This window comes from Eurytemora carolleeae, unplaced genomic scaffold (genome assembly GCF_000591075.1).
Source record: "Eurytemora carolleeae unplaced genomic scaffold, Eaff_2.0 scaffold1743, whole genome shotgun sequence".
NCBI lineage: Eukaryota > Metazoa > Arthropoda > Copepoda > Calanoida > Temoridae > Eurytemora > Eurytemora carolleeae.
This window is the reverse complement of record NW_019397632.1, coordinates 25,156-49,650: the sequence shown is the minus strand read 5'-3', so window position 1 is coordinate 49,650 and position 24,495 is coordinate 25,156. Positions and strand designations below refer to the sequence as shown.

The 24,495-nt window shown below is 32.5% G+C and overlaps 1 protein-coding gene across 1 annotated transcript in view; it reads left to right on the top strand.

Moving 5' to 3' along the window:
• Positions 1 to 24,197, top strand: part of LOC111715266 (serine/threonine-protein kinase tricorner) — a 26,406-nt gene extending 2,209 nt beyond the window's left edge. Inside the window, exons 2-14 of the mRNA XM_023490575.1 lie at positions 1,813 to 1,892; positions 2,370 to 2,456; positions 3,368 to 3,598; positions 5,121 to 5,244; positions 10,171 to 10,288; positions 13,822 to 13,972; positions 15,007 to 15,142; positions 16,624 to 16,683; positions 17,005 to 17,036; positions 18,292 to 18,383; positions 19,706 to 19,795; positions 20,862 to 20,950; positions 22,812 to 24,197. Coding sequence (XP_023346343.1) covers positions 1,813 to 1,892; positions 2,370 to 2,456; positions 3,368 to 3,598; positions 5,121 to 5,244; positions 10,171 to 10,288; positions 13,822 to 13,972; positions 15,007 to 15,142; positions 16,624 to 16,683; positions 17,005 to 17,036; positions 18,292 to 18,383; positions 19,706 to 19,795; positions 20,862 to 20,950; positions 22,812 to 22,948 — 1,427 coding nt within the window. The 3' untranslated portion in view covers positions 22,949 to 24,197. The remainder of the gene's footprint in view (positions 1 to 1,812; positions 1,893 to 2,369; positions 2,457 to 3,367; positions 3,599 to 5,120; positions 5,245 to 10,170; positions 10,289 to 13,821; positions 13,973 to 15,006; positions 15,143 to 16,623; positions 16,684 to 17,004; positions 17,037 to 18,291; positions 18,384 to 19,705; positions 19,796 to 20,861; positions 20,951 to 22,811) is intronic.
• The last annotated feature ends 298 nt before the right edge of the window (positions 24,198 to 24,495 follow it).

The following is a 24,495-nucleotide window of genomic DNA, read 5'->3' as shown; positions in this document are numbered from 1 at the left end:
GGGGGTAGGAACTTCTCAGATATAAAACCAGAATGTAAAAAGTAGTTTTTTATACCATCTGAATACCAATCAGTAGATAAAGAAATATAGAGAGGCAGGTTACAATCTGTCAGTTTAATTTTGATGAATCAGGAAAGCTTTGAATCTGTTTTCTTTAAAACCAGTTAAAAATATTAAATCACAGTCAACTAAAAACAACCACTCATTTTAAACAAATCAATTATTATTTATTTATATTCAAAAAAATTGTTTATAAGAACGTTTTAAAAATTGACCTTTCTCAAAAATTTGATTACAAGGGACGTATAGACCACTGTCATTTAAAGGTTTTAAGCTTCCAAGCAAAAAATGTGTTGAGAATTTTGCCAATTACTTCGCAAAAACCGAAGTTAACAAAAAGTGCTTTATGTAAAGGGCTACAGAAAAGCCTAATGTCACGATATCTAATCCACATGATCTGGGTTTAAAGAAAACTATTGTGAATCAGGCTTACCCCATTTAGATTAGATTTAGAGGACCACGATAGACCCCTGTAAAATTAATATTTCACACATTAGACAGGTTTCATTGTTTAGGGCATAGGCTTATTATCTGAGGACCACATTTTAGAAATCTTAAATCTTCTCCTTCAAACTTTTATTAAAAAACAACGTAAATATCTTTATACATGAATTATCGAAAAAAAATCACAGGGTTATAAAGCTTAAAACTCGCAATCAATTTCACGAGACACAAACTTAGTTTTCAATGGAAATACAAAAATCAAAGATAAGATTTTGTTGTAACAAATAACAATCTATTCTCATGTTTAGTGAGACTTGAATTAGATTACAGAATTATATCAAAATTATTTGAACTTAAAAGGTTTCTGTAAGTCTAATAACTATACTAGTCTCTTTAGTCTTTATATAATTTGTAGAGATGACGGTTGAACAAATCGTTTTATTAAGGTCTAAAATCTAGATGGACCGGGAAACTCTCCCGATCCCAAGCTTCTGTAATTCACAATTCGAACATACGTGAATTAGAAATTTACAGGGAAAACGCAAAATCAAATTTATTTTCGACATAATACTCCGTGTCTCCAAATCAGCTGATACTACAAAGTTTAAAACTTAAAAGTAAACAGTGTTGGGGTCAGTGTGTACACAGCTGGGAGGTAGAAAGAAAGTGTACGCTTCACCCTGTCTCTAGCCCATCTAGCCTGTGATTGCCTGCTTGTAGTAAAAAGCTGGTTTTAACCACTTTCTCTGTTTCCCAGTGAACATTGGGGTTGATAGTGGGCACCTCTGTTCGTTAAATGTTCACACAAAGCAATGAAGAAAAATAAGATAACAGTGTTACAACAATTTTTATCTTTTATCGTCTTTCTTGTTTGTTTAAAAACAATCAGGGCACTGCATAAAGTATACTTTCCCAGGCGTCAAACAGAATTGAAGCTTACGTATGGTGGGGACTTTGGGGATCAGCCCCCGGCCCCTCTGAATCATTAACATTTATGGGTTACAGGGGGTTTCCGGGACCTGACTGGTCCTGAGCTCCCCCTTCCCTAGAAATAAATAAAAATTTAAACGTTAATTGTAAATTTTCAAAAAGATTTAAAGAAACTTCGCAATTTTCTGTTTGGCCGTCATGAAATGGATTCTAAATTGTTTTTGTGATAAAAATCCTCGTTTGACGCTCTCAGATGAGCGGTCTCGTCAAAATGTTAAATGTAAATTATTTTTTAACTACTTAGCTGGATTTATTTTTACAAACTTAAGTTTTGCACCATACATTTACCAATTTTTAATGTTCGTTTTATAATTTCAGGTGTGTTAAATATGGCGACCTCTGCCGAGAACCCTCTCAGGTTTTCCTGTCACACTCTCGACAAGGCAACTAAAGCCAAGGTGAGCATTTTTTATTATTTTAACAACGTATTAATATTTAAATAATGTCACGATGCAAAGGTCTTATTTGGTTTCATACATATTCAAGCCTTAATAAATGACATGGCAAATTGAAAGTAACTAAGTTTCTAGATGAAACCATGTAACAATTATGCATTTTTATAATTAGGAACATACATTAAAGCCAATGTCATTGTCGACAATATTAACAAGTTATACATATAAAGATGCATGATTTAAAGCAATACCTTACAACCTTTAACTGGGTATTGGTAACCATTTGTTTATGTCGTCCGTCATGTTATAAACGTGTAATAACCTGCAATCAAAAAAGAAATATCCCTTTTTTGGATTGAAAGGTCCAAAAATATTCAGGTTTTATCCGACCAAAGGGTTAAGGGAAAATATCTGTAACTATAAATGGGAGGGTCGTTTGAAATTACGTGTTCAGCCCTTTTAACGATGTACGTGATGTAGGTGACCCTGGAGAACTACTACAGCAACCTAATCTCACAACACAGAGAGAGAAAGGACAGACTAAGAAGACTTGAAGAATCCCTCACGGTAATTTGATATACTTAACAGAGGGGTATATATCTTACTAAAAAATCATTTCACCCTCCCCCGTTCTCAAATTTTATGTGAAGGTGTAAAAGTTAGATGCTTAATTGGGTAGCTTACTTTCACTAATTTCTTTTAGAGAAAGATAAGCGGTTGATTAAAGTCAGATTTGTTTATGATATTAAAAAATCTGAGGTTAGACAAGCAAAGCTCTTGCCACAGTCTATCTATATATTTGGCTTGTCTTTCAAAACGGCTAAACCTGTCCGGCCCAAATCCATTGTAGCAACTCACAATGCCCCAGGGAAGGTTGGAGGACGGTCAAATTAAAAAAATTAGCTGAAAAAAATGTGGACACGTATCACTTTGAAAAGTCCACTTATGTAAACAGAAAAATTCTCAAAATTTTTGTTTAATGCAGATTACGTTTTAAATGGGGAATCACTTTAAAAACCTTTCATTATGCATTACACAGATTATTTATCTTTAAGAAAGGAAGGCTGAGATATATTGTTAGTCAGTGTTTTCTAAAAAAGTTTAACGACTCCTTCAACTTCAGAGTGAACTGTTCTTTCTAGCTTGGTTTTGATTAATCTCAAAGAATTAATTCTAAATGGAACAAATTTTTCTATATTGATATAATCGGAGTTTCATTTCTAACAAGATTAGATTTGGAACAAAAAATTCTTAATAGTCACTCCATTACGGGAATAAGCATTTAAACAGAAATAAACTTTTAAAAAAAATGTATTTTACAATTTATTTGAGAAAGAAAGATTTTTTTGTAAAGATTCTTTTTTACCTGATTTAAAGTCCAAATTTATTTCTTTTCATCAACAACAACCATAATTTCCTTTTTACTGGAGGGTCACTTTAAATTACATTGACAGGCATTTAAAAATTATTTTGTTTAGGAACCTACCCTACCCGAGACCGTACGAGTAGAGAAACGAACCCAGCATGCAGCCAAAGAAACAGAATTTTTGCGCCTCAAGCGCTCTCGCCTTGGGGTGGATGACTTTGAATCGTTAAAAGTAATCGGTAAAGGAGCTTTTGGTGAGGTGAGACTAGTACAGAAGATAGATACTGGTCACGTGTACGCTATGAAAATTCTTCGTAAGGCTGATATGGTGGAAAAAGAACAGGTAAAAAATTTCAAAATTATTCTAGTTAAAATTAAAGTGGAGATGAAACACACACCGCCCTGTTATCTCTTATGAAACCAAGGTTATAATGCCAGGAAAGTTATTTCAGAAGTATACGCATCTTTTGTACTGCAGTGTACTGTCTCCGGGCGGTAATGTAATCGTAAGACGGATGTCAAAGCCTGACATGGGATCTACCTTTCACATAAAAGATCAATGATATATTCTGGTCATAGTAAACTATTATGTGAATTATCAAAATTATCAAAATTTAATGCATTTAACCTCCTAGGATACTAAACGAACACTGACGCATCTATTCTTGTTTACAAATTCCGCCTAGTAAGAACTGGTTTCAATATGTACGCAACTGCAATTAACTTTCCTTGCATTATAACCTTGTATGAAACTAATTCAAACCCCTTTGAAATAAAAACATTTTTTTCGTCTGGAAATATAAATTTCAAATTAAATATGACAAGACTTTTTTATTTCTCCTTAAATCAGAAATAAATCCCAAGAGATTAGAGAGATTATCTTAAAAAGTTTAAATTACTTGTCAGAAAATAGGTTTTGTGCCTCGACGAATTTTATGTTTACAAGGGAGTGTTCGCGAAAAATGAGATGGGGTTTAGGCTTACTGCAAAAAATAATCGTTTTTTTGTGATGTTATTTTTTGTTATATGTTTTATATACAATTGCACATAAAAAGACGTTTTTCCGCTATTTACCTCTGCCATGTGTAATCATTCAAAGCATCGAGAGCAGAGACCAACTATTTCGGCGTTTTAAGTGCAGCGTATACCAAAAAAAATAAAAAATATTATGAAATATCAACCATATATGAAGGCGTCAAAAAATAATCGATGACTATTCGTTGTAATATCTGAATGATTAAGATTAGTAGCAATCAAAAGTGATTATTTTTCGCCGGAAGCCTATACCCACCTTTCATGTTTTGCGAACACTCCCTTAAAGAACACTCTAAAAAGATGACTTCAATTAACAAGAAATAAAAAATAAAAATTTACTTTTTTTCTTATGATCTAAAATACGAAATTTCACGGGTCGGTTTCACAAATTGCGATTAACTGATGGATTTTGCTCAGAGACAATTTTGTTTTCATATATTGTATAGTGTATACATTAAACCGGATCCGGATCCAAGGGTAAAAATGTCAACAAAAAACCCCACAATAAATATTTTGCTCTCAAAAGCCCAAATCTGAATTTCATTTATTTCATTATTTTTTCTGGATTGGATTATTTATTGTTCCCGAAAAATAATTTTGAACTGCTTAATTAAAAGTTAACGCTGTGAATAATTGGGTTTGTTGTTGAAAAATAACCATACTCCCACCATTAGGATTAATCTCACATTCCAATTATTGCAAGCTAACAGTATTTAAAGGAAGAAGAGACGATGAAAGTACTTAAATTATTTTGATGATAACTATAAAACAATTCAAAGGGGTCCCTGTACCATCCCTTGGTTAAAGGATCTTATTTTTATATTGTTTAGTTGGCGCATGTCCGAGCTGAACGAGACATATTAGTTGAAGCAGATCATCAGTGGGTGGTCAAGATGTTTTATTCATTCCAGGATCCTTGTAATCTTTACCTCATCATGGAATTTCTACCTGGAGGTATGTAGTATTCCAGGGTCCTTGTAATCTTTACCTCATCATGGAATTTCTACCTGGAGGTATGTATTCCAGGATACTTGTAATCTTTACCTCATCATGGAATTCCTACCTGGAGGTATATAGTATTCTAGGACATTTGTAATCTTTACCTCATCATGGAATTTCTACCTGGAGGTATGTATTATTCTAGGATACTTGTAAGCTTTACCTCATCATGGAATTCCTACCTGGAGGTATGTATTCCGGGATCCTTGTAATTTTTACCTCATCATGGAATTTCTACCTGGAGGTATGTATTCCAGGATCCTTGTAATGTTTACCTCATCATGGCATTCCTACCTGGAGGTATGTATTATTCCAGGATACTTGTAATCTTTATCTCATCATGGAATTTCTACCTAGAGGTATGTAGTATTGCAGGATACTTGTAATCTTTACCGCATCATGGAATTTCTACCTCGAGGTATGTATTCCAGGATACTTGTAATCTTTACCTCATCATGGCATTCCTACCTGGAGGTATGTAGTATTCCAGGATACATCTTTACCTCATCATGGAATTCCTACCTGGAAGTATGTATTCCTGGATACTTGTTATCTTTACCTCATCATTGAATTTCTACCTGGAGGTATGTATTATTCCAGGATACTTGTAATCTTTACCTCATCATGGAATTCCTACCTGGAGGTATGTAGTATTCCAGGATACTTGTAATCTTTACCTCATCATGGAATTTCTACCTGGAGGTATGTATTATTCCAGGATACTTGTAATCTTTACCTCATCATGGAATTTCTACCTGGAGGTATGTATTCCAGGATACTTGTAATCTTCACCGCATCATGGAATTCCTACCTGGAGGTATGTATTACAGTATACTTGTAATCTTTACCTCATCATGGAATTCCTACCTGGAGGTATGTATTACAGTATACTTGAATTTAAACTAAATTTATTTTGTTTATAATATTTTTTGTCTGATTCTTGTTTTGAATTTGTTCGAGTAATGATTTATGAAGGATCATTGTGGCACTTGTCATGTTTTTGAATGTTTGATCAGTTCTAAACCTTTGACAGCCTTATGTCAATATTTACTAAGCATCAAACGTTTTTGTGTTTAAATCATAGAATTGAGATTGGGGTTGGTCAAAAGTACCTATTCTTTCACTCCCACTTAAGTAATATTTGTGCATACGACTTATTTAAGTTTTAAGATAAATTGCAGAGAAAAAACTAAATTCTAAAATATTTAAACAAGTATTTAAAATTTCAGATTAAATTCAAATCTAGCATAAGATTGAATAAAAAGTATTATACTTAATTTAAATGCTAAAAAGCATTCCGAGAGAGAGAATAGAAAAACTGGGGGAAGTTGTAAACTGATCTGCTAAACCATCTTTTTTTTTACCAAGAGAAGAAAAACTAAGATACGTCTAATGCAGAGTATTAATGTTAGCCTCTCTAATTCCACCAATTTCTCGAAAAGGGCCCTTGGAGTAAACCAAGACCTCAAAAAAAATTAATCCCAAAAAATTTGGCCCATTTGGCTCTTTTTCCTATCTTGTAACAATCTTGAATCCTGGGAGAAACTGCAGTGTATTAAGTATTCTGAATAAATAAGTAAAAGGATATGTTGGGAAGCGGATGGGTAATTGTCAAGTAATTTATAGCCACTGACACCCTCCCTCCTCCTCCTTTCTTATCCATTATTTATATTCGCTACTCACCAGTGTATCAGGAATACTAAATAACCAGGGGATCCAGATACAAATCATCAAACATAAACTTTGGGAAAACCTACTTTGTTTGTTCCATTTTCACTGGATTGAGGTTTAATTTGAGTTGACAGACAAAACTGGATTTTCTATCTGGACCGTAGTGAATTTTTCTAAAATTTGATTAGTTGAAGTTGAGATTGAATATTACATGGTTGAATTGATGGTTCAATGGATATGTTTTCCTATTATCTAACAACATTTTTGTAAATACAAGGAGGTGATGTAAGACTCAAGTGGTCTTAAGTATGAAAGCATAAGATCGGTAAAAACTGTGACCAAATTTAAAGAATAGCTAGAACTATGTAAGCTAAGTTTAACAATTATCTTCAACAGAACTGTGGTGCGCAAAGAATAGCTAGAACTATGTAGGCTACGTTTAACAATTATCAACAAAACTGTGGTGTGCAAAGAATAGCTAGAACTATGTAGGCTACGTTTAACAATTATCTTCAACAAAACTGTGGTGCGCAAAGAATAGCTAGAACTATGTAGGCTAAGTTTAACAATTATCTTCAACAGCACTGCGGTGCGCAAAGAATAGCTAGAACTATGTAGGCTACGTTTAACAATTATCTTCAACAAAACTGTGGTGTGCAAAGAATAGCTAGAACTATGTAGGCTACGTTTAACAATTATCAACAAAACTGTGGTGTGCAAAGAATAGCTAGAACTATGTAGGCTAAGTTTAACAATTATCTGTGGAGCGCAAGGGGTTCAACTATGTAGTTTAACTACTTCGTGCTACATTAAACTGTTATGCAAAAACAAAATGTATAGTTTAATAAGCTATGTTGAAACCAAATCAGTCTATATCTTGTTCTTTGTTGTGGTTTTCTATTATTGAACGGTATAAATTCTCAACTGTTGCTTGTGAAGTATATAACAGAGTCTACTTGATTCTACATTCTACCCATTTACCTCTTCTTCTAATTAGTTTTTGCAGAATCTTTTCTAGAAAAGAAAATGGCAATCTGGAGCAAAAAGAACCCGGCGTTAATTAATACGAAGCTGGAAAGGAAAAAAAAAACTTTTTTCTGGAGAACCAGCACAATTGACGTTTTATTTAAAAAAGCATTCTTCATAAACTTAAAAATACTTAACTTTAAAATAGGAGATCACTTTTATCTCATGGTTTATTGAATTGACAAAGCTTCTAAGAGTATTATTATGAATAGGACATACCACTTTATCAATGAAGAGTAATTTGAATTTTGCCTGAGCCCCTTTAAACACTAAAAGGCAAAAATAAATTGTGCAGAACCCGCGATTTAAAAAATTCGGGAAAATATGGCTTGGGTCTAAGCTGGTGTTGGGCCTTATTTACGGCTTGAGCTTTCAGATTTAAGCTGCATCTTATTTTCCACAGAGTTGAGTTAAAAAAACTCGGTTTAATATTCTTTTGGTGGGATTTTCATGGTAGGAATTGACACATTCTGGGTTTTTATGAGAACAAGACTCAACATTGAGCCTTATTCTCCACTAAAATCAACCATGGTCGGTTTTATTTTTCGTTGGGTCTAACTACTTAAGTCGAGCCGAAGATCTTACAGCTGTCAATCACGTGACACAAGCTGTCGTCAGAGTTGGGTTGAAAATTAGGTTTTAAAATCGGGTTTAAGGAATTACGGCTCGAGCCGAAGTTTTTAAATCGCAGCACAGGTTACATATTATTCTACTCATCAATTTCTGGTATATTGTTGAAACAGATGCACTATAAAAAGATTTCAGAGAAAGCCAATATTTGAACGAAACCCCCTAGTTATCAAATTTGTTGAGGAACATTTTAACAATTTAATCCGCATTAACTTTTTTCTTGTTGGTTCAGTAATTTGCTCATGCTGGCAAAATTAGAATATTTAGTGGAATTAATTCTGAGGCTAATTTTCATTCAAGGGCTGACATAATCCATTAATTTGATCTAGTACATTGTGAAAGTTTAGTGATACAAAGTTAATATTTAAAGGTATTTGATGAAATTGTTAATATTTGTTTAATTAAATATCAAATGTATTCCTAATATTTTATTTTGATTATAACCTGGTAAAATTAGAAATTTGGTTAGACTGTATAACTATGATATTTCTGAATATCAAATAGTAGTATTAATATGAAAACAAAGATAATTTATAAAATTTGTTAAAATGTTCCACACATTTGATTTACTTGTTTAAACAGACTTTTTACTGCTTATCTATGCTTTTAAGGTTATCTGCACCCCCCCCCCCCTCAGAGTTCTTTGAACAGAATTATATTCTAATAATTTTTCTTCTTTGAACCTGAAAGAGAACACATAAAATTGAATTCATCTCCTGTTTCTGCTCCAGATACTTAGTTTCTAGGTCAAACTATTTGTTCTATTGTAGGACTGGATACTAGATAAAAGTTTACTCATAATGGGTGAGATTTTAATAATTACCTAATACTCTTAATATAACTATCTGAGGTTTATAATTTAGATTCTGTATCAACTGTAGTCTTCCTGGTGTATTAAATGATTTGGCTATAGGCTACACACAAGTATACAGCCGCAGGAACCCAAAAGTCATAAAAAAAAACTTAATAGATTTTCACTGTCGTCGTGTCTTAGTCTTTTAGGGTAACCCTGTAATTGCAGTAGTTCTCATTACAAATATAGGCCAATCAAATATAAACGAAGGATAATCACAGATGAAGAAAATATATACACAAATATAAGATAAACAGAGAGAAAATCTTTAATTTTAAGGGAGAACTTTCCAGGATAGAGATAAGTTACAGAGATATAGAGATATACACTGTAGAGAGAAATCAGAGATATTTGCCAGAAGTGTGAGATACACAGATAGAATTAAGCATTAAACAGGTAGAAATCAGAGAGATAGTTTAAAGAAGGGAAATCAGAGAATTATATTTCAAAGAGGAAAAAAATCTACAATCATGGATAAATGTACAGAGTAGATTGAGATATACATGGAACAGAGTAATCTGAGATATGACCGATATGTTTAAAGAATACTCTACTCAGGGTTCAGATGGATCAAAATGATAGTTCAGAGTGGGATTGATGAAAATATGAAATTTTGATGCTGATGTTGATGCTGATGCTATTGATGATGCTGATGCTGATGCTATAGTTTATGTTGATCATGATGTTGATATTATATTTAGGAGACATGATGACACTATTAATGAAGAAGGATACATTGTCAGAAGAGGCAACTCAGTTCTATATTGCAGAAACAGCCTTAGCTATAGAGTCCATACATAAACTAGGGTTTATACACAGGTAACTAAACCAGATATTCTCTTATATACACAAATATTTAATTTTTCCATTGAGTTATAATGAATATAACCATATAGATATCCTAAACCTTATTTAATTATGAATTAAAGGAAATTAATGATGGCACATTATGAATATAGGTACCTTTAAAAAATGCCGTGTAAGCGTATTTTCAATGCAAAGGTTACAATGCCCTATTTACCCTTTTTACCTTTATCTGATCATTAATGTGGAAGCTATTGTAATTTTTCTAGGTAAAAATGTATTTAATTCAGAGAAATCAGATATGTCTCCATGTAGTAGAGTAGATTATCACAATTGAAAATAATTGGTTTTTAAATATAAACATGTATGTATAATTCGTATTTGATCAGACAAAGTTTTTAAGGGTATGGTTGTGAATCGGGCATTGAAATCTTTGTATAGAGGGTCACGTGAAATTTCGCCTATTGTCCCTTTGAGTCAACTAAATAAGGCTGAAATTGAGATTTTACTGTTTTTGTTCCTTCATTTATTCATTTCCTGTAATAAACAGTTTCTCCTCTTACTCTACACTCACTTCCGTTTTCTAATTTTATCGAGAGTCCTCTATCTGTCTATCTATCTATCCATCTATCTATCTTTCTAACCATCCATCTATATATCTATCTATATATTTGTCTATCAATCTGTCTATCTGTCTATCCATCTTTCTATCGATCTATCTTTATTTATGTCCGTATATCTATCTGTCCATTCTATCTATCGCTCTGTCTATTTGGAAAGCTATCTATCTATATATCTATCTGGATAGTTATCTATTTATCTATCTTTCTACCATTCTATATTTCTACCTATCTATCCACCTATCTTTCTATCTATCTATCTATCTATCTATCTATTTTTCTATCCATCTATCTATCTAGATATTTTATCTATCCTTGTTAGTTATCTATCTATCTATTCTTTGATTTGAATCTTTCTATCAATTTTTCTATCTATTTAGATAGATATTTATCTATCTTTCTACATAATTATCATCGTTATATTTATCTATCTTAATAGATGTTTAACCATCTTTCTGTCTTCCATCTTGTTATCCATCTATCTTCCTTTTTTATATCTTTATTTTTGACAGCTTTCAATCTTACTATTTTTCTACTTTTCCACAAACTTACGTTTTCTATCTATATATTTTTCTACAGTGATAACCAGAAAACTGTAGAATAGGAAGACGACATTAAAGCAATACTGAGCAAATAGCTTCATTAATAAGTTATTAAATCACTTGTTAAGTAAACTGGGTCTGTTTACACTGCACAATTGCTGTGCCTCATGTCCAAGGTCATAAATTGAGTTTTAAAGTCGACTTCCTATTCCAGAGTTTTCTGGTTATTACTGTATCATTTTTCTTAATCTATCTATTGTGGTATCTGGATAGCTATCTATCTTTCTATCTATCTATCTAACTATCTGGATTTGTATCTTTCAGCCTCTTACTCCGCATACTTCCGTTTTCTATATTTATTTGTGCTCGTTCCGCTTTATCTATCTATCTTTCTATCTAACTATAGTTCTTTCTATCTTTCTATCTAACTATATTTCTATCTAACTATAATTCTTTCTATCTTTCCAACTATAATTCTTTCTTCCCCCTCCTACGGTTACCCCTGGCTGCCTTCTCAAATCTTGATACAACCCTAGTTCCTCATCTTAAACAAAATCTTATTCATAATAATAATAATATTTGTATTTTAAATAATAAGTTAGTTATAACACCCTCGAAGGCTTAAATCTTTTTTTCTACCTTTTTGTATTTAGAAGTTACTTATATTTTATACTTTTTGTTTTATGTTCAAATTTTAAAAAAATATATTTCTAATTTCAATTTATGTCCAATTCTTGAAATTAACTCTTATTTCTGAACCTTAATTTATATAAAATCGGTTATTTTTTTTGTTTCCTATGATTTATGATGTAAATGAAAATAGAAACTAAGTGACAATATGTTTTTGTCTAAGCTTTCAACGGATTAATATGGTTTATACTTTAGACTATCTTCTCAATAGAAGAAGTGAAATTTAATAACATTTGGCAAAATCCAAGTTGAAATCACGATCCGATCTCGCTTTTCTACTCTCTCTCTCGATCTCTCTGTCTCTTTTTCTCTCGTTCTCTGTTTCTCTCTCTCTTGTACTCTCTTTCTCTATCTTTCTTTCTCTCTTTTTCGCTCTCTTTCTTTGTCCTGCTCTCGCTTGTTCTCCCGTTCTCTCTCGTTCTCTTTTTTTCCGCTCACTCTCTCGTTCTCTTTCTTTCTCCCGCTCTCTTTCTCGTTCTCTTTTTTTCTTTCTCTCCCTCTCTTTCTTTATCCCGCTCTCTTTTTTTCTCCCGCTCTCTCTCAATTTCTCTTTCTTTCTCCCGCTCTCTCTTTCTCGCTATCTTTCTTTCTCCTGCTCTCGTTCTCTTTCTCTCTCTCTTTCTCACTCTCTTTCTCTCTTTATCTCTCTATCTTTCTCTTTCTCTCTCTACATTTAGAATTGAAAGAATTGTAAAGTTTTAACTAGCATCAAAAAAAAACATAATGAAGCATTCTCTCTTATTTGAATTTTTTGATCACATTACTATCCAAATAAAATAACTGACCCACTATAGTATACGTTCATACTTCAACCGCTGTTTCCAATTGTCACTACCCTGTTATTAAAAGCCGTTTTTTTATTTATTTATTTATTTATCAATCATGTGCACAAAAATGTAGATGCTTTGTAACTGTCTTAATATATGGGTATATTGTATTCATCTCATATATAAAGTAGTTAAGTCTCAGTTAGTATGTCCGATCATAACTCATGAACCCTGGACCGATTTGCCTTGAATTATGTTCAAGGGAAACCCAGTAGAATCATGGAAAACTTAGTTTTCAAGCAAATCTGGGTTTTCAATCTAGTATATAATATATATCCTAATATGTTGTTCCTTTTATCAATTTATTAACCACCTTCCTTCCCGCCCATCCCCCCTATTTATAGCCCCCCTCCCCCTCTTGCTCTTGTACTTTTCTGCCCCCTTAGTTTTTTGTATGCCCTTGCCCTAGTTTTAAACTTGATACTACTTCATCCCACATATTGATAATAATGTATCTTCAGGGCTTCATGCTTATATGCACTATCAATCAATCATATATATATGTTATGTGTTCGAAGGTGGAAATTAATGAATTATAAGAAGTACAAAACTTCAAATCAAATTGATTTTGCTACAGATTGAAAATGATATAAGGATAAGAATTGCTACAGTATTTTATTTGGTCTTGGGATACAAAAAAAATATTAAAGTTAGCCTAGGGATATAAAGTAATGTTTTATTTGCTCTAGTGATATAAATTAATGTTTTATTTGCTCTAGGGATATAAATTGATGTTTTATTTGCTCTAGTGATATAAATTAATGTTTTATTTGCTCTAGTGATATAAAGTAATGTTTTATTTGCTCTAGTGATTTGAATTAATGTTTTATTTGCTCTAGTGATTTAAATTAATGTTTGATTTGCTCTAGGGATATAAAACCTGATAATCTTCTGCTGGATGCCCGGGGTCACGTGAAACTATCAGATTTTGGACTCTGTACTTTTAAAATCTTGCAATCTGACCTTTATAGAATACATTTAATGATGATTTTAAATTTAACTTTGTTTTTAAAGTTGGAAGTTAAAACTTTTAAGCTTAACGTTAGTGGCCGAAACTTTCTCCAACAACTTTAAACACAAGGGGCACAAGTATTTAGTCATGAAACGCCAAAGACAAGATCTTGCATTTTTGGGTGACTTTCGTCCATAGGTAGGGTTGGACGTGTTCCCATTTGTTTTTAATCTTCCGTTCGTTGTCCTAGAACGATAGCCTTGAGCTGGATCGTTCGTCCTAGAATGAGGGCCTTGAGCTGGATCCTTCTTCCTAGAACAAGGGCCTTGAGCTGGATCGTTCGTCCCAGAATGAGGGCCTTGAGCTGGATCGTTCTTCCTAGAACGAGGGCCTTGAGCTGGATCATTCGTCCTAGAATGAGGGCCTTATCTGGATCGTTCTTCCTGGATCGAGGGCCTTGAGCTGGATCGTTCTTCCTAGAATGAGGGCTTTGAGCTGGATCGTTCTTCCTAGAACGAGGGCCTTGAGCTGGATCGTTCGTCCTAGAACGAGGGCCTTGAGCTGGATCGTTCGTCTTAAAACGATAGCCTTGAGCTGGATCGTTCGTCCTAGAATGAGGGCCTTGAGCTGGATCGTTCTTTCTAGAACGAGGGCCTTGAGCTGGATCGTTCGTCCTAGAATGAGGGCCTTATCTGGATCGTTCTTCCTAGAACGAGGGCCTTGAGCTGGATCGTTCGTCCTAGAACGAGGGCCTTGAGCTGGATCGTTCTTCCTAGAACGAGGGCCTTGAGCTGGATCGTTCGTCCTAGAACGAGGGCCTTGAGCTGGATCGTTCGTCCTTTTTCTCATCGTATCGTTCCCATTCTGTTCCATTCCGTTCTTGGTGTTCTTGATCAAGAATACCCGTTCTTGTTTGGTGGATAATTGTTAATTATAAAGAACATTAACAATTTTGATTGTTCCTTATTCTAGAATAAGGGCCTTCAGAAAAAAAGGGTTTTAAACTAAATATCTAGAACGCCCTAAAAGAATAGATGTGAAAACATATTTTTTTTAATCAAATATTGTTTTTTTATTTAAAAAAATATATGTATGTTTTTAGGTAAAGCCATCAGATTTTAACTCCCCTGTAGACTCTAAGCGGAAAGCAGAAAGTTGGAAATCTAAACGAAGAGCTTTGGCGTATTCTACAGTTGGAACTCCTGACTATATTGCTCCGGAAGTATTTAAACAAACAGGTAAACTAGAAAATTGCCCGAACTAAAACTAGAAAGCTGCCCGAACTCAAACTAGAAAACTGCTTGAACTGAAACTATAAAACTGCTTGAACTGAAACTAGAAAGCTGCCCGAACTAAAACTAGAAAACTGCCCGAATTGAAACTAGAATACTGCCCGAACTGAAACTAGAAAACTGCCCGAACTAAAACTAGAAAGCTGCCCGAACTGTAACAGTACTAAAAGCAAGTAAGGGGTTTCAATTCGTTTGACAAACAAACATGCTTACAAACAGTCAACTATTATTCCGTAGAGGCTAGAACGATACCCTTTACACCTCTGTTGGAGATGATTAAGAATTTCTTTTTAAAAAAACAGATAAACTCAGATAAAGGTTTAAGAAGGTATTGTTGTGAATCGAGTTTGTTACCCTATGGAGGACTACTTGAAGTTACATCAACGTTCAACAGTCCTTTTGTTACTGTTGTTAATCGGTACGGCATGTCAATTCAAACGTTATTTTGAAAAATTTCAAGTGACCCTCTGTGCAAAGATAATTAAGAATGTAACCTTAATAGCTTTGTCTGATCAAGTACGCGTTACATATAATTGTTTATTATTTTGAAAGTTGATTAATTGCGCTAATTTCTGCTAAAGGAAGCTATATCAGAATTATCTGAATTAAACACTAACCAAGAAAACAACAATATCTTCCAAATTACGAATCAGATAAAAGTTTCAATGGTACCGTTGTGAATCGGGCATTGTCATCTTTGCATGGAGGATCAGTTGAAATTAGTTGACGTTTATGATCCCTTTGTAGTCATGTTATTTGTGTCTCTCTGTACAGTGTACACAGATGAATAATACACTGGTAGGAAGAGTATGGAAGGGTATAGAAGAAAATAATGACAAGAATGATTAGCTTATGATATATTTATACAACACATGCTCCTCAATACATCTTATATATTGTCTAGTGAGAACCCCCCCCTTCACTCAACCAACACAAAGCTTATTTTTTAGTGATATAAAAGTAAAAAGAAAAAAGCTTAAAAATATCCTGGGGATAGATGTAATAATTATATATGCAGGGGTGTATATTTTCTTTATTCATCCTCCTTCCCTCCATGATAAAATTTGTTCTTAAGTATTTTGGGTGAAGGGGTGGGGGGTGACAGGGATTTTTGTAAATAAAAAATTTCTAGTTCAAGAGGCTGTGACCCTCCATGTAAAGATGGTAATGCCTGATTTACTACAGTACATTTAAAACCCTTTTCTGTTGAAGATATTGTCGTTTTTCTAGGTCTCTTTTGTAGAGAAACCTTTACCAGAAAAGCTTTTAGGGTGCCGTTGTGAATCAGGCATTGCCATTTTTGCATTTGGGGCGGCTTGAAATTACGCTTTAAGAAGTCAAATTTTTTTATCATCTTATCATTTACCCGATTGGTGAAATGTCAAAATTTATACGTGTGTATTTTATTATTTTTTAAATATTTGTAGGATATGATAAAAGCTGTGATTGGTGGTCTCTTGGTGTTATTATGTTTGAAATGTTAATAGGTTAGTTTCTACAGTTAATAGGTCAATTTCTACAAAATAATAAGTTTAATCTTACCTCAAACTCAAATTGTCTAATCCCCTTATCTTTGAAACCTGATTGTACAGACCTCAGATATTTGATCCTACAGAAATCAAAGTTGGAAATAACAAAGGTCTATAACATCAGGTTACAAATATATGAGGATAAAAAAATAGCTGCTTTTTCGGAGTTTTCCATAATCGAATAATAGGGTTAATTATAAGGTTAATAGGGTTAATAATAGGGTTAAAAAATTTGAACAACATTTTATTTTTTGACATTTTTTATTTGATTTTTTTTAGGTTATCCTCCATTCTGCTCTGAAACACCTCAGGCAAGTTATTTTTAAATAAAAAATTTAAGCCGCGGCTTAAATTTGAGACGCGGCTCAAAAATGGTTAGTTCCGCTCAATATCGTATTCAATGTTTCAAGATTTAAGCCTGCGCTGATTTGAAACCGGTTTTTGGCGGATTTGAGATGCGGCACAAATTCGTCAAATTTGGACTCTGAAAATGTTATAAAAAATTCTGGATAACGATGTTATATTAATACTTAATATTGATTGGAAATAACATGTTCAAAACTTTAGAGGGTTTTTACACTTTATAAAGTTGTAAAAATTTAAAGTTTCGTATTCTAAATATTTGCTTTTCTTATACTGCCAAATTTAACCAAAACGAACCGAACTCTATCGCAAAAAACGAATAACTGCGTTACTTTTTGTTTTGGCCATCCTTAATTTAATAATCCGCCAGCAGTTTACTAGTTAATCCTTTTTATGTATGTTTTGCAATGGATTAGAGTACTTTTAACCTGTTCACTCCTGTATGCCGAGCCCATTAGCGCTTCATCCAATCAGGGTTCAGTCATGTGTTTGTGTCTATTCTGAACCAATAGAAATAGTATGGCGGGAACATCTATCTTTCTATCTATCTCATTATCCAATCATTCAATCGGCGCTATCAGCAAATGTAAATATTTACTTCTACTAAAACATAGTGTGTTTATCAAATATCATCGAAAAAATCTTATATTTTGCTTCAATATTCAAAAAAGAAGAAACAAGAAAAACGGGTTCGAAAGTAAAGGCTCATCCACTATAAAACAGAGGCTTCTGAAGCCCATTTGTTGAGATATTTTTTTATGTTTAAAGTTTATACAAATAAAGCAAAGCTGGCTTAATAGTTCTTTTATTTTTATTTCAACTTCATTTTATCCATGTTATCCTGGTTTCATTGTTATCCTGAAAGTTAATACCGCAGTTTTAAAATTTAATTTTTAATGAAGATGCACGGTTCAACTTTGCACCAAAATTTAGATCAAAATTTGCAGAAAACCTGCAAGTTTTGCAGCAACAAAGAAAGCTTTTTCTAAAAATTTTGTATATTCGGATGAATCTGAAAGAAAAAAATCAACTTTGACTTTGATTTTATAAATGATTTTTCCTGGGTTTTCCGTTTTTTTGCCAAAGGCCTTTAAAGGAGCAAAATAAGCCTCAATGGTGGGTAATTTTGGTTATATATATTGGTGATTTTATTGCATTTTTACCCCTTCTTTCCCCAAAAGAGAAAAAAAAAATTGTGTCTAGGAGACTTACAAGAAGGTTATGAACTGGAGAGAGAGTTTAGAATTTCCTCCTGAAGTACCGATCTCAGAAGCTGCTAAGGCAACATGTCTCAGGTACAAAATTTGAATTCTTATATTTTTGCATCCCGATGGGGTTAGGTTTAAATATTTCAAACTTGGTCTACTTGATCATGTTTTTTTTTTCATATAAACGTTGATAAAATTCTTCTTTTCCATTCTCACATTTGCTTTTTTCAAGCTTTTTTTTTGAAAATGTTCTAACTTGAAAAGAAAAATCCGTGAAATACGATTTTCAGCAAAAAATGCCAAAGAAAATTGTTATTGTTGTTAATGTTATGATTATTTTTTTTTAATAATACAGTGTTTTGTCTCTTAACAATCTAAAATATAGAACTTATTACTTTTTAACAAGAAACTTTAATATTGTATTCGTATTAAATATCAAATAAAATATAAGGTTTCTAGAAAATGTATTTTATTTTCATTATTTGTTCGAAATAATACCGTGCAATTCAAATTAGCAGGGTTAAAAAATTATAAATTTATTGAAGAAAAAACCGGATGTATGTAGTGTGTAGTGTGTACGACCACCAAGGGATTTATTAAAAATAATTAAATAGGTTTATCAATCATTTGAAATAAACTACTCGTTCATCATTCTTAGAAATAAAAGTTTCCTATTTAAATCATTATTTCCCCGATGAAATTCTGTGGGTTTCCAATGAAAATCCAATACAAATCTGGGGGTCTCCAATGAAAATCCAATACAAATCTGGGGGTCTCCAATGAAAATCCAATACAAATCTGGGGGTTTCCAATGAAAATCCAATACAAATCTGGGGGTCTCCAATGAAAATCCAATACAAATCTGGGGGTCTTCAATGAAAATCCAATACAAATCTGGGGGTCTCAAATGAAAACTTGGAATCAAGGGTGTTTACACTTTACAGAGAGGGGTTAGAAGACTTAGTGCTTGAGATGTCCACTTAAAAATCCGATTAGAATTATTTATATTTTAACTCCAAAACTGTTCTTAATAATAATTTTTAATTTTTATTTTTGTAGAATTAAAATATATTGTCATTGTATTTGTATACAGTCTAAGCCCAAATAAGTTCCCTACTACAATGACGCTCAGTAAAGACTGTGAATGACGCGGAAGTGACGCAAACTTGAAGAACTGGAATTGAAGTTGACATTTCACTTTAAGAGAATTTGTAAATAAATTTTCATTCTGTTTAAACATATTCATAGTTAGGAATAGTTATTTTTATTTATTATTATTACTTATATTTTTATTANTATTAATACTTTAATTTTTTATGATTAAAATATGGTTATCATTATTTACATTAAAATCATTATCCTTTTTATCATATCATCATTTTTATTTTTATTAATATTATGTATTTCAGGTTTTGTCGAGAAATGGAGCTCCGTGTAAAATGTATAGAAGACATTCAAGCTTTGTCCTGGTTTCAGGGAGTTGATTGGAGTCATATCAGGTACTTCAGGAGTCTAATGGAGTCCTTACAGGCACAAATTAAGTATGCTGGAGTCCTTAGGCTACAAATGAAGTCTGTTGGAGTCCCAATAAGTACAAATAGAGTCCGTTGGGGTCCAAATAAGTCCAAATTGAGTCTGTGGGAATCTTAATATGTACAATTCAGTCTGTTGGAGTCTAAATAAGCACAAATTGAGTCTATTGCAGTTCTAATAAGTACAAATTAAGTCTGTTGGAGTCCGATAAGTACAAATTAAGTCTGTTGGAGTCCGAATAAGCACAAATTGAGTCTTTTGGAGTCTTGTTAAGTACAAAAAGTACATATTGAGTCTGTTGGAGTCCTAATAAATACAAATTAAGTCTGTTGGAGTCCTTTTAAGTACAAATTGAGTCTGTTGAAGACCGAATAAATACTAATTGTGTCTGTTGGAGTCCAAATGAATACTAAATTAGTCTGTTGGAGTCCGAAGTAAGAATAAATACAAATTTAGTCTGTTGGAGTCCTAATAAGCACAAATTGAGTTTGTTGGAGTCCGAATAAGTACAAATTGAGTCTGTTGGAGTCCGAATATGCACAAAATGAGTCGTTTTGAGTCCAAACCAGTACAAATTGAGTCTGTTGGAGTCCTAATAAGTACTAAATGAGTCTGTTAGAGTCCGTATACGCACAAATTGAGTCCGTTGGAGTCCGTAAAAGTACAAATTAAATCCGTCCTTACAATGAGAGAAGTCTATGATAGTCATTTTAACTTGTCCAGACACGCACCCATTAGCTACTGTTATTATTCATAAATTATCATTGTTTTTTCATTGGTTAACTTATGTTGATCAATCATTAAATAATTGTATCGATCATTAAGTAATTGTTATTGATCATAAAATGCCTTTTATTGTTAATTAATCAACTGTTATGGATAATTAATTAACTGGTATTGATCATTAATTAACATTGTTTCATAATTAATTAACTGTTATCTATGATTAGTTACCTTCTATAAAAAATTAATTAACTGTTATAATAATTAACTGTTACGGATGATTAATTATTAATTATATTAATTATATAGGGAGAGACCGGCAGCTATCCCAGTCCAAGTTCGATCTATCGACGACACCTCAAACTTTGATGAATTTCCTGATGTAGATTTAAAAATACGTAAGTTTTTTTTTAAACTTTTTTCGTTGTTTTACAAAATTTGCTTCCTACTGCTCAATGTTTTTGTTTATATTATTACGTATTTAAGTATTAAAAGCGATTTTTTACAAATTTTAATTTTTAATTTCAAATTTTTTTTAAAAATATTATGCATCCCTGTTTCCTCGGGAAATTGAGTTTGTTTCTTTTCTATATTCTGTTTGTTCAGCCCTAAGATGATTTGCAAAATAGATTTTCCTTTCTTGACATTTTCTACTGAATTTATTTTTGTTAAAAAAAGGAAACTAGTAACTTTTCCTCCATAGTTTTGCTTTTTATTGTAAAAAAAGAGACAGTATTTTGATATTTTCGTAAAGCATAAGTTGATAATTTTCATCTTTATTTTAACATTGAATAGAAAGATGAAATATTTATTGCTTTTAAGAATAAAATACTAACCCTTAATATTTTATGATCCTTAAAAATGCAGTAGGAAAATTTTCGTCGGATTTAGCTGAAGTTGCAAACTTGTAATTTCAGTAGAGCTTGACAACTTTGCCAGCTTTAAGTTCGCAGTTGCTAAATGTCAAAACAAAGTGGAAAAACAGAATATTTGAAAACAATGATCAGATACTAAAGCCTCCAAGTAGAGTTGCAAACAGTTTTAAAGGGAGTGTTCGCGGAAAATGAAATACCAGTTTTATACGAATGCATCGAATTGACATTATGGGTTGTAATATCTGAATGCTTAATTTTAAATTTAATTGAATATTTACGATCTGAGTGGTATAATTCAACTCCGTGAATTTGTATGGGTCCTACGTTCTTCGATATCAGTTGTTTTTAGTCCTTTTCACTTTATATACGCAACAGACAAAAGTAAAATTAGAAGCGATTGATATCGAATTCAATTCGATATCAGCCTATACCCCCTTTCATTTTTCGCGAACACTCCATAATATTTAGTAAAAATACATAAAAGAATTTAGTATTCAAAAGACACAAATACTTAATTTTTCTATCCCAATATCTTTGCCACATGATAGTCTGAACTTTTTGTATTTTTAACTTTGTCTTCAATTTAACAAAATTCAAAGGTATAAAAATCAGGTCGCAAAGATATGTGGATTGAGGCGACTATTCAGGGTAAAATAGTACTATTATTGTTACTAAAACTTTAATGTTTTCTTCGCGTTTTTTTCGAAATTTTTATTTTATCACCCCCCCCCCTTGAAATTAAATTGTATAAAAGTGCAGTTGACGTTTCTAAGTTGAAAATTTATAGATTTTCAATAGTTGGAGAATAATTAATTTCATGGGAAACTCGAGCCTCAAAGCTATATTAATACAGAGAAAAAAGTTTTTAACAAAAATTATTCATTTTCTGTTTTTGAAAGGTGTTTTTTTAATAAAATTGTATTAATACTTTAATAAGTCTTTTTCTGAAACATTGACTCTGTTGCGTAAATATGCAAGGCTGTTTTTTAGAGAGCCTGTATTTAAAAATGATCAATTTTCAGCTAGAAAACAATTGTAAATCCCGTGAAAGTAAATGTTAGTGAAGAAATGACTGGGGTATTCAGGGGGCTAGGCTCATCCCAAATTGTACTTGATATCGATCGCTTCTGTTTTACTTCTATCTGTTACGTATAAAAAAACGACTCATACCGAAGAGCATAGATTTACGGAGTTTCCTAATTTAACCCGGACAGTAGATAATTCTATTAAAGTGAAAGCAAATCATTTTAAGAAACTCGAATTCAATTAGGGGCCTAAACAAAAACACCTTTCATTATTTGCGAACACTCCGTTAAAGCTACAATTATTTGGTGGTTTCTATTCTCAACAATAAACATATCTTTTATTTTTTTATTTATTTTAGGGGTTCCGACAACTGTGAGACCGGAAAAGGGACAACAAGCTTACAAGGATTGGGTTTTTATAAATTACACCTTTAAGAGGTTTGAAGGATTAACCCAGAGAGGAGTTCCAAACGCTCGAGACGTTGTCAAACAATGAATTCCGCCATCTTGAATCCTCTCATTTTGAATCCTGCCATCTTGAATTCCGCCATCTTGAAATCGAGGCTTACAAGATCTAAACTCAACATTTAGATCTAAACTCAACATCTAGATCTGAACTCAACATCTAGATCTGAACTTAACTTCTAGATCTGAACTCAACATCTAGATCTGAACTCAACATCTAGATCTGAACTCAACATCTAGATCTGAACTCAACATCTTGATCTGAACTCAACATCTAGATCTGAACTTAACTTCTAGATCTGAACTTAACATCTGGATCTGAACTCAACATCTAGATCTGAACTTAACATCTAGATCTGAACTTAACCTCTAGATCTAAACTCAACATCTAGATCCAAATTCTACATCTTATCTACTCATAAGCTATTTTGGATCATGGCGGCTCCAATCCTAATCTCAAATATATTGATTCAGTTTCTAAAAAATATCAGTTTTATGATAAGGAAATTACTGTCCTGGCTTGATCAACAGAAAGTAATTGAACGATGTTTTATGTGTTTACTCTTCAGTACACTTCTCTGTTGTGTTATTGTTAAAAATAAACGTGACCAAATCTGAGAAAAACTGGTCCTAAATCTTGTCAACAAGTCGGATAATAACAAAAATGATTTAACGATAATAGAAAAGGAATAGACTGAGAATGTAGAAACGACCCTCACGCACCAAACCACGAGCTTCTTTACTCTTCTTTAATCCAAACCAAATAATTTCACGCGCCATAAACCAAAAATCCGTGAAAATCCAAACCAAATTTGGCGCGAACTTATTATTGCTGGAACGAGAGTGCCAATACCTAGACTCGAATATTAAACGCCAAAATGGTTGATTAAAACACTATTTATTGTGATACATGCTGCTACACACATCATTCTTACAGAAAAAAAGTTTAAAAATTCAACCATTCAATATTTTTTATAATGAACACTGCACCCATACATAGTCAGTATAGTGGGTTGTCAAGTAGTCATCACTAGTTATTATAAACATATAAACAACATAAAGTCCACATATATAGCACATTATGCCTCAGAAATGTTTGGCTTAAAAGATTAAACTCTTTTTAGCCGATTATTTATCGTTATTTGTAGATCTTTAGTCTGTGATACGCGGTCAGACCGTTTTATTCTGTTGTAAAATAATTTCTGGTTTTTGTGATTCAGTGAACATTTTCAGGGATATAAATGTTCCCATTTAATCAACCTCCCCCCCCCCTAAAAATCTCATAAAAATAAGCATTAAAATTTTATCCTTTTTAATTTTGAGAAAAAAATTTAGATTTTTCTAGACTCACAACCTCCAACGAAAAAGGGAACAATGGGGGAAGGTTAAAGGAAATGTATGGCCCTGAATATTTTGTGATTCAGTGAATATTTTGGGACATTAAATAATAAGCTTACATAGTTTACTATTGTTATTTTAACATGTTACACTTTGCATATCAATATAATTTAGAAAAAAAACATTAAAAAAATATTTGATTTTTAGACTGAGAGTTATTCTGTTTGATTAAATCAATAT